Source organism: Arachis hypogaea, chromosome 14, assembly GCF_003086295.3.
Source record: "Arachis hypogaea cultivar Tifrunner chromosome 14, arahy.Tifrunner.gnm2.J5K5, whole genome shotgun sequence".
NCBI lineage: Eukaryota > Viridiplantae > Streptophyta > Magnoliopsida > Fabales > Fabaceae > Arachis > Arachis hypogaea.
In genome coordinates this window covers 131552980-131563840 of record NC_092049.1, presented here as the reverse complement: position 1 = coordinate 131563840, position 10861 = coordinate 131552980, and the positions used below count along the sequence as shown (strand labels likewise).

Sequence of the window (10861 nt, the reverse complement as noted above, 5' to 3'; positions counted from 1 at the left end):
TTTCTATGACTTTTGTATTCTTTTGGATCAATTTAAAACTTGTTTGATATTTCATGCTTAGTGGATCTTGTTTGAACTACTCTAATTTAAGATCCTTTCTTGCAAGGCTTGACTCCTTTTTAGTACATCTTAAACTTCTTGAATGTTCTTATGAGATGAGGATTTCAAGAACACTTTTGGAGTCTTGTTTTGGACTTTTTAAAGAAGTTTTGAATTCTCTTGTAAGAAGTTTTAAACGGAATTTATTTTCTGTTTCTTGATTTAGATTGAAACCATTGTTCAATATTGATGAAGTTAATTTAAAAATCGGCATGCGCTATTTTAAATGAGGTTTTGGAAAGTTTCCTTGTTTAGTGGAAACCGGTTTGTTTGTAACGCACCACTTATTTCCTTACCAGATTGTAAGCAAATTTTTATCTCGGAGTTTCTTTTCTAAAAAGAGTTTAACTTCCTCTTTCGTACTTGCTATAAATGTTATACATGCTTGTTTGAATATGAAATTTTGAGAATTTTGAACAAGCATCTGATTATTTCCGAGTTTTTATGAACTGCTTTTGGTTAAGTTGTGCATTTAATTATCTTTCTAAAATATTTGAGGAAATATTTTAGCTCTTAGCCAAAGTTGTGTGCATTTGTTTTTGGAACTCTACAAAATCTACTTCAACATGGAATTGTATTGAAGTAAAGCCACATTTATGCTTTTGTTACTCTCTTGAAGGACATTTGTTGCTTAACTTTTCTTTTAGACTGCGAGGTGATTTTCCTGCAAGTTTTCGATTCTTTTAAGAACAATGTATTCAGAAGTATTTTTAATCATGCCCTTGAGTTTTGTGAGCTTTGCCTTGGGTTTGAGATATTCTCTTTTGTAAACCTCATACTTCATCGACTCAGTTTGAGTTTGTTTCAAGTTGATGCGCTGGTTATCTTCTTGTTGATCCTATTGAACTTCTTTGATCTAAGGGTTATCTTTGAAGTTGTCAATTGAATTATGTCTAGCAAACTTTATTGCTTGAACATCCATGTTTATCTGGGATTGGATATATTCTTTCAAATCTATGACTATTGTCTTTGACATCCGTCTCTCCTTTCTAAGATCTCATATTCTTCTGAGTAGACTCGAGAATTGTTTTGGTATCACGTGCGACTTGTAGACGTAGTAACGCGATACGTTAGTTCTTTAAGATGTGACGTGTATACGGAAGTTGAAGCGGTAGGTGTGCAACGTATGAGTTGTGGGCATTTTGTTCCTTGCGAACGGGTTTGTGATTGTCAGGCTTGTGATCAAATTTGGGGTTTGTAAGGTGCTTGATGGAATTGGAAAGTTGAAACCTTGAGGTTGATATAAGATTGGTGTGCGGATATTGAGCACATCATTTTAACCCCATCCTGTTTTATAGCCTTTGATGCTTTGCCCTGCTATCACATGATTGACCCATGTTATCTTTTGCATTGAGCCTACCTTGTAACGTTTGCTTTGCAAACACACTCCTACCTTTACATCCTTATGCTTATGACAATCAAAGTATTTGAAAACTGTATATATGTTTATATTTTGAGATATTTTGCTTCTTCCTTAAATGTGTTCAAGGGTGAACTGTTATGGAATTTCTTTCATTTTGTATCAATTTTCGAGGGCGAAAATTTTTATAAGGTGGGTAGGATGTAAGACCCAGAACTTTTGAAAAGTCTTATTATGATCAAGTCTCAAATCATATAGTTATTTATAGCCTTAATTTCGGAAATCATTTTATTAAAGATAATTAAGGCAAGTTTTGATTTATTGGATTTGAGATAAGTTATGATTATTATCCAATTTTGTAATTATTGGATTATTTTCTATATTCAAGTTATAAAGTTGGTAGTTGTGAAATAATAAGGATTTCTATATGATTTGGATTAAATAATTAATATTTTAAATGTTAATACTGTTATTTTAGAAAATAATTTGTAAAGTTGATGAGCAAATAGTATTTTCTAAGTACGAATAGTGTTGGATTTAATTTGAGTTCCAATTACTATATTACCCCTACTCTTATATGAAATTACCGAATTGCCCCTAACCCTAAGTTTCAAAAGTGAAACCCTAATCCCTAACCCTTAGCCGTCACTATCCCTTTCCCTCCTATCACCCAAATCCACGGTGAAACCAGAAATCAAGGCAAGCAGAAAGGGAAAACAGAAATGGGGAAAATAAGGGAGGAAGCGCGCCGGCCAGGGGAAGGAGTTGCTGCCGCCACGGTCGATCACGTCTGCTGCCTCGCCTCCGTGCCACCATGCCTCGCAATCGAACCCATTTCCGCTGCTACCACCGTCACGGAGAAGAGGCGTCGAAGAGGGGCCGAACTCGCGCCTTGTCGTTGCCGCCCCTGGGGCTTCGAGCCGCGTCACCGTCCTTGGTGACCCACGAACCGAGAGCACACGCGCGGGGGTGGAGGACGGCGTTGCTGTCGCCGCTGCTTCTCCCAACTCCGCTGCTGCCCATTGAAGACGACGCCGTCGCTGGTCAGAACTCAGGCGAGAGAGAGGAGGTCATGAAGGAGGGAGCCGCACTCAGTCCCTGGTCGCCGCCGCGCCAAATGAGGGAGTGGCCGCCGTCGTTGCAGAGGAGCCGCGCGGCCACCTTCACATTCTCGCGCACAGAGAGAGGGGGATGTGCGAAGGGGGACCTTCTTCCGCCACTGCTGCCTGGGATCCTGTGGTCCAAGCCACCATTGATGGAGCTTGAATCGTCGTCAGCCATGGCTGCTGTGCCTCCGGTCGCCGAGAAGGGCCACCGCTGCTGCCGCCGGAAATTGCCACTGGAACTGGTGTCGTTTGGTAAGCTTTAACCCGTCTTCAGTTTCCTTCTCCATTAAAGTTCATCTTTACCATGAGAGTTGTGATGCGGCTGTGTGCTAGGAGTTGCTGCAAGTTGCCGCTACCGGAATCACTACCAGGGCTGCCGCTTCATGGTTCAGTCACTTCTCCTTAGTTACGGTAAGAGTTACATTCCGGAGCCCTTGAAAATCTGCACTGTTATATTTGGGTAGGAATCCTAAGGTTTTGATAACGTAGGGCGAGTTCGAGTTATGGCATGTCACGGTTAGAGTTGTTGTTGCTGTTACGAGTAGTTGGGGCTGAGGTTGCCTCCGTCGCCGGAGCTGTGCCGGGGCCGGTTCGAAACCGCAGCTACTTCGTGTTGTTATTCCGGTAAGAAATTATGTTTCGAAAGCCTTACGTTAGTGCCCCGTACGTGTATTAAAGCCTTTATGGTATTAATATTCCTAGAGTTAGTAACTGAGGTTGCTTGTTGTAATTTAGAGCTGTTTATGCTGCTGCGAAAATGTGTGGGGCTGTGCTTTGAAGCTGCCTTTGATTTTGAGTTGAGGTGAAAAGGACTTAATGAGGCGTTTGGGTTATGGAATTGCGTTTCGAGGTAAGGGCGCTTTCCAAAAACTATAGTTTATTATTGGAATTATTACATATGGGTACTGATGTGAGATATTGTGTATTTGGTGATTGTATCTGCCTTATGTATTATTTGATTGACTCGAATGACTATGGATGTTGGTTTGGCCGAATTGTTGTGTGGCTTGTGAAATGTAATGTTTGAAGTTGATTCTTTAAAGATTTGAAATGAGTTTAATCCGTTGAGGATTGGTTTGAATTGAGTCAATTATTTTGATGATGTGAAAGATAGAATACTCTTGAAATTCAGCCTGGGTTGCTTTAATTGATTTGGTTTTGATAAATGATTTATTGCTGAACCGATTCTTTAAAGCTTTAGAAATGAGTTAAATCGGTTGATATTGAGTTGATTTTTGAAATGGCTTCCTTGAGATATGCCACTGAGGCGACTGTTGGATTTAGCTTGCTTTTGAATTGATTTCTGGTTTTGAGCTGTTGAAAAGGAATGAGAAACGGTTTAGTTGGGACCCGAACCGGGTGGCAAAAGTCCAAGTTTTAGGGGAGGTGCTGCCGAAATTTCTATAGAATCCGAGTCCTTATTTGAAATGTTAATTGGGGAATTTTGATTTTAATGCCTTTCCTATCTATTTTGAGGATTGTGAAATTATGGCTTCTTTTATTACCTTTACTTAGAACAATTAAGAAAGCAATGAAGTTATGCTTTGAAAGAATTATTGAAAAGAGAATCATGATTTCTCCTTATTTTCCAAGAAGAACAGTATGTCTTTGGGTACAAGTCATTCGAAAGAGAATTTTGCTTTGAGGCTGTTTTAAAAGGTAAAACGGGTTTATGTTTTTCTCTATTAAACACAAAGATTGTCCCTTGGGAGAGTTTTCGTGATTTTAAAAGGAATTGGATTTCGATTGATGAGCCTCATTATTTTGACGTTTTAAATAAGATTCAAAGTATCTTTTGAACTCTAGTTTAACACAACAAAAATGATTCTCTTATCAGTTTGAAACGCTTCAGATTTAATTATGGAATTGAAGCCGGTTTTGTTTAAGTAAAGGAAATGGTTTTGAAAGAAGTAAAGATTACGTGACTCGGTTTGGCTTAGATCCTATTTTCTTACTCAAATCAGAAAGCCAATGTTTTAATGATTTTAAATGAATTTGCCGAAATGAGATATGTTATTCTCCCCTAAAGACTTGGGACTCTGCCGAGAAACTTTGTTATAAAATCCCATTGTTGAATGGATGATTTTGAATGTTTCAAAATAAATCTTTAACTTGCCATGGTTATGGAAGTTTGGAAAGAGGATGCCGAGAGTGGCATTGTTTTCAAAGGGAAATTTACCTTGAGTAAAAGTGGCTTATGAGCCTAAGATGATTTGAGAAATGAGATCTTTAAAGCCAAGGCTGAAAAGAGTTGAAACTCGATTTCAAAGTGAAATGAATTGAGAAAATGATTTATGGCTTAAATGCCAACTTTATGAATTTAATGATGTTGAATGGTGGAAGTGCTGTTTTGTTGTGAGCCGGAATGGCTGTGTATGATTATACATATTGGTTGGTTCTGGATTGAACCGTGAGCCGGAATGGCTGTGTATGATATGAATATTGGCTGGTTCTGGACTGAACCATGAGCCGGATGGCTGAGATGGATGTTGATCCATGGATGAGATTGAATGCATGTTTATGCTGAATCATTGATAAATGTGAATGTTGCACTTCCACTATCTGAGATACGAGTTTCCCTGGGTAGTAGCAGTGGCTAGCCACCACGTGCTCCGGGTCGAGACTTGATACTCTGTTGACCCTATGTCGTAAGTGTGGCCGGGCACTGTGAAAGGCCCGGATGAGCTCGCCCCCGTAAATATTCACCAGTGAGGGTGATGGATATGGATCATGATTATGATCAAGTTTATGATGAGTACAACTCGAGTTGGGGATGCACGACAGAGGGACAGTCCAATGGTTAGCTACCAGGACTTGTCGGGTTGGCTCTATAACCGACAGATGATATCATCAGCCACTAGGGACAGGCATGCATCATATGCATTTGTGTGACATTGGTTGGGTGTGCATATTATACTTGGTTTGCCTATGTGATTAATTGCTAACTGTTCTACTTGTAATAACTGTTTGTTTGTGCTTGAACTTCCTATCGGTGTTTGCATCTGGGACTCTGTTGGATTGTGGTGATTGGTTGTTGGTTAGATTGTCTGGGCCTAGGGCCGTGGTTGGAAAGAGATGAACTGATGACTGATTTCGGTTTTGTGTTTCTGGTTTGGAATAAATTATGAAAGGCTATTTTGGTTCCGCATAGATAAACCGTTTTGAAAGGCTTTTGAGTTTTTGAGAATTGAACGGTTCTTCTTTCTGAAAAGATTTCCGACTTTACTTTCATCGTAAACCGTTGTTTTTGAAAAGAGGCATAAGACGGTTATGAATCACTGGTGCGATTATCTTCATGTATCCTATTACAGTAATTCCCAAAAACCCTCTACTGAGAACCCTTTCGAGGATGATGTTCTCACCCCCCTACATTTTTCCCCTTTCAGGATATGGGCGCAGAAGTTATGAAGAGCTTATTTAATTGTTGTTGTGATGCTCTATATTGTCTTAGTTATGGTTTATTGTACCCTCGCCTTTATCTTGATATAATCTGTAAGAGGGATAGGGATTGTATTGGATTATGTTTGTACTATTATTTATATATATGTATGTATATATATGGATGTACTCTTTATGAGTTTTTGTAAGTTGTATGGTATTTACGGATGTACGTTATCGAACGAAAGTATCTTTGGGAGCGGTATTGCGGTTTAAAGTTTTAAACAGGCTCATATTTTAGTATTAAATAGTATAAGTGTCGTCGTAATGTCCGAGCTATCAGGGTTACGCAGCCGGAAGCGTGAGCTTTGGTAGTTAGGGTGTTACAAGTGTACAAGAAAACATAACGATAAAAAGGGAGTGCTTTAAAGAGTGGTCTTTATGCTGCAACGCAGATAACTAGGAAAAATATAAGGCAGCTAAGAAAGAGACAAAAGTGGCTGTAAGTGAAGCAAGAACAAGAGCATATGAGGGTCTCTACCAGTCTTTGGGCACGAAAGAAGGAGAAAAACGTATATATAGAATCGCAAAGAGCCGTGAAAGAAGAATGAGAGATTTGGATTAGGTTAAGTGCATAAAGGATAAGGATGGAGAGGTGTTGGCTAAAGAGGAGAAGATTAATGAAAGGTGGAAGAGCTACTTCTACGAGTTATTTAATGAGGGACAGAAGACTCTTCTGATAATATTCCGATTGAAGTTTGGAAGGGTCTTGGAGATAAAGCAATCAAATGGTTAACCAAGCTTTTTAATGAGATTTTAAGGTCAAAGAAGATGCTTGATGAGTGGAGAAAGAGCACTTTGGTACATATCTACAAGAATAAGGGGGATATACAAAGTTGCGGAAACTATAGAGGGATCAAGCTTATGAGTCACACCATGAAGTTATGGGAAAGGGTGATAGAACGGAGGTTGAGAAAAGAGACACAAGTAACAGAGAACCAATTTGGATTTATGCCAGGCAGATCTACCACTGAAGCGATATACCTATTAAGAAGGATGATAGAGAGGTATCATAGTAATAAAAGGGATCTACATATGGTGTTTATCGATTTGGAAAAAGCGTATGATAGAGTACCAAGGGAGGTCTTATGGAAGGTTTTAGAAAAGAGGAGAGTAAGGATCGCATATATTCGTGCAATTAAAGACATGTATGATGGGGCCACAACTAGTGTGAAGACTCAAAGTGGTGTGACAGAGAAATTTCCTATTGGTATAGGATTACACCAGGGATCATCCTTAAGTCCATACTTTTTCACGTTAGTCTTGGAAGTACTCACAGAGCACATCTAAGAGCCTGTGCCATGGTGCATGCTTTTTGCCAATGATATCGTCCTTATGGGAGAGTCAAGGGAAGACCTAAATAAGAAGTTAGAGTTATGGAGAGAAGCTCTAGAAGTGTATGGTCTGCGCATAAGCCGTAGCAAGACGGAATATATGGAATGTAAGTTCAGTCTGAGAAGGGAAAACCCTAATATAGAGGTGAAGATTGGAGAAAACATCCTACGAAAAGTTAAAAGTTTTAAGTATCTTGGGTGCATCATACCGGATAATGGAGAGATTGAACAGGATGTAAATCATAGGATCCAAGCAGGTTGGTCAAAATGGCGGAGTGCATCTGGTTTTATATGCGACAAAAAAGTGCCTTTAAAACTTAAAGGTAAATTCTATCGCACCGCTATAAGACTGGCTATGCTTTATGGTGAGGAGTGTTGGGCGGCTAAAGGGGAGCATGAGCATAAGCTGAGTGTGGCAGAGATGAAGATGTTGAGATGGATGAGTGGTCATATGCGATTGGATAAAATAAGGAACGAAGATATAAGGGAGAGAGTTGGAGTAGCACCCATTGTGGAAAAGATGGTTGAATCGCATCTCAGGTGGTTTGGACATGTGAGAAGAAGACCAATAAAACATCCAGTCAGGAGGGTGGATGAGATGGAAGATGGACAAGGGGCGAAAGGCAGAGGAAGACCTAAGAAAACCATCCATGAGGTAGTCAAACAAGATCTACATGTAAACGGTCTCTCTGTTAACATGATACATGACAGAGCACAATGACGTTGTTTGATTCATGTAGCCGACCCCACTTAGTGGGACAAGGCTTTGTTGTTGTTGTTGTTGTTGTTGTTGTTGTTGTTGTTGTTGTTGTTTGTCTAATCTAAGCAGAATAGTTGGTATTCTGCTAATATTTTTGGTCCAAATCGAAAAGGAACATGGAATTCTTGTTTGTAAGAAAATATATCCAGAGACAATGATATGTCAAGGAACTAGGTATATATAACATTAAGGATTCAAAGTTTAATATTTTAAAATAATTAATAACAAATAGATAAGACTGATACAACTAATAATATTATTTTCATTAATATATATATCTTTTATGTAATTTTTATAATTAAAAAATTTAAAAATTACTAATATTTCTTAATTCTTATACAACAAATTTAATATATGAAAAGGATAACAAAAAATAAAAAAAATTAAACGTTCTATGTCAATTATTCAAAAGATAACCAGGCTTTTAATAAAAAAAATCTATCAAACTAGCAACTAATTTTTTATTAAAACTCTAGTAATTCTTCGAAAAAATTGTCTGAATCATAATGAATATTCACTCTAAATTTTTTATCTATCATATATTATTGCACAATAGATCTGTATGGTACATTTTTAACAAATGAAATAATTATACATTTTACCAATCTTACACATAGTTAAAATTTAAATAAAAATAAGCTTTTACAACACACATAAAATATATTCTAGAATCACATAAGTATTTTTGATGTTTTATACTTTTATGAAAATGGAAATTATACGATAAATTAATTATTTATATTGTTAATTATTATATCAATTTTAGATATATTTTATGTCAATTTTTTTATTATTTATTATAAAATAGAATATACACTTATTTTAATAATTCAATCAATATAATAGTTAATAATAAATGAGTTTTATGTGAATTATGATATTCAATTTAAATTGAATATACTTAAGACTTAACATAATCCTAATAATATAATATGCTAATAATTTTTTTAAATTAGAGTGAAAAAATTAAAATGATATATCTTCTATTTAATTTTTATAAAAAAAAATTAAAAAATTAGTAATATTTTTCAATTCTTACACAATAAATTTAATCAATATATATATATATATATATATGAAAATATAAAAAATAAAAAATTCTAAATATCACTGATATAATTATCTCAAAAGATAATAAAATTCCAAAAAAATCTATTAATCTAAACTGGTACTTAACAGACATATCAGTAGTTTATTATGCCACATAGGTATGCTTTGTTAAGCCTAGAAAAAGATCATTTACAGAAAGACTAAACAATCTCACGGAGTTAAAGATAAAAAATTAAAAAAATGAATTTATTATTATTAGGAGTCTCATTGTCTTTCAAAATAATTATGAGATACTGTTTAGAGTTTTTTTAATAATTTATTATAATTATTTTATATAACATAACCTTAATAATTTTATAAAAATAATTTTATAATTACATATTTATTATATCTAAAATTATACAATCATTCTAATAATAATTAATAAAATATTAAATAAAATAATTTTAGACTATTTAAATTGATTTTTTATTGTCTTTTAAATAATATTCTATTTCATTGATAATAATATGTAAAATGAAGTCAATATCCATGGTCAAATATTTGATGCGCTTCCAAATTAGTAATCTTCTCAATAATTATGAGAATATATATAATATCAGAAGCATCTAATTTTATTAATTTAATATGTGAATGCATTAATATTTAAATCTTACCATCAATATACGTTCATGCATCTCTATACAATTGTTTTAGATGAAAACACAATATATTTGATATGAAATGCATATATAAATACAAACCGTTCTAGGGGATCATCATCAAGGGTTCATATGAAAAAATATTGATCACCATGTTAAATGTTTGTTCCTATCGTCATTCACTGCCCTACCTACATATACAACTTTCAACTATAATGATCTTTAAATTGATCATCATATCAAGCCAATAAAGTACCAAAGGATTAGATTATTTTTGTTTTTATTGCTGCTATATGTTTTTAATAATAATTGATTCTGGGAATTCATAACTGCAGTGATGAAAACAAACCTCTGCATTGTTGGGTGATGATATTGCAGGAGATTATTTTAATATTTTTCCTGACAAGCTCCACCATAGTTTTTAGGATTTTGTGTTGTCCTTAAATGTTATAGTGAGCTCAAGTAAAAATAAATGAGATCTAATTTTGATACATCTTATTGATTCGAAGTGAAGTTCTTCGGTTATATAAATTTTCCGGAACTAATGTGCTATTTGAACGTTAGCAAATGAGATCCAATTGATGTATATACAATGATATAGTGTATTAAATTGAGAAAAATATCATTTTATATTTTTAGTTATAGACAAGTAAAAAGTGAGATCTAATGTATGTTATAATAGTGTATTAAATTTGAAAATTTTCCTATTTTCTACTTGTATTTTTTATATATAATGAATGCCTCTTTCAAATTTGGTGTTATCATAAAATCACATTTATTCTAAAACTTTAAATAAACAAGAGAAGATACATAATTATTTATATTTTTAACAGATTTTTGTCTCAAAATTTATCATTTTTGTATTTTTTACAATGTTTTTTATTTTCGATATTAACATATACTTTTTTATCATCAAATTAAACAGAGAAGTGTCCGAGAATATGTGAGAATATTATTTCTATTCTAACTATTAATAAAAGAAATAGATGGAGTGTCGGGGGTTCGAATCGCGCCTTGTACATGCAGCAACCCATTGGCCAGCAGCAAACCCTTAAATGGAGTTCAGTACCGCG

The 10861-nt window shown here is 35.0% G+C and overlaps 1 protein-coding gene across 2 annotated transcripts; it reads left to right on the top strand.

The window, feature by feature from the left end:
• Window positions 1-2099: 2099 nt before the first annotated feature.
• LOC112744196 (uncharacterized) lies at window positions 2100-10427 on the top strand. Of its 2 annotated transcripts, none has more exons than XM_025793744.3 (5): window positions 2100-2817; window positions 2899-2976; window positions 3055-3189; window positions 3301-3415; window positions 5952-6152. In XM_025793744.3, the coding sequence occupies exons 1-3, from the start codon at window positions 2274-2276 to the stop codon at window positions 3084-3086; spliced, it is 654 nt and encodes a 217-aa protein (XP_025649529.1). In that variant the 5' UTR covers window positions 2100-2273; the 3' UTR covers window positions 3087-3189; window positions 3301-3415; window positions 5952-6152. The 2 variants fall into 2 exon arrangements, with proteins under 2 accessions (XP_025649529.1, XP_025649528.1); XM_025793743.3 differs by lacking the exon at window positions 5952-6152 and adding an exon at window positions 10124-10427 and having other exon boundaries at window positions 2104-2817.
• Window positions 10428-10861: the final 434 nt, after the last annotated feature.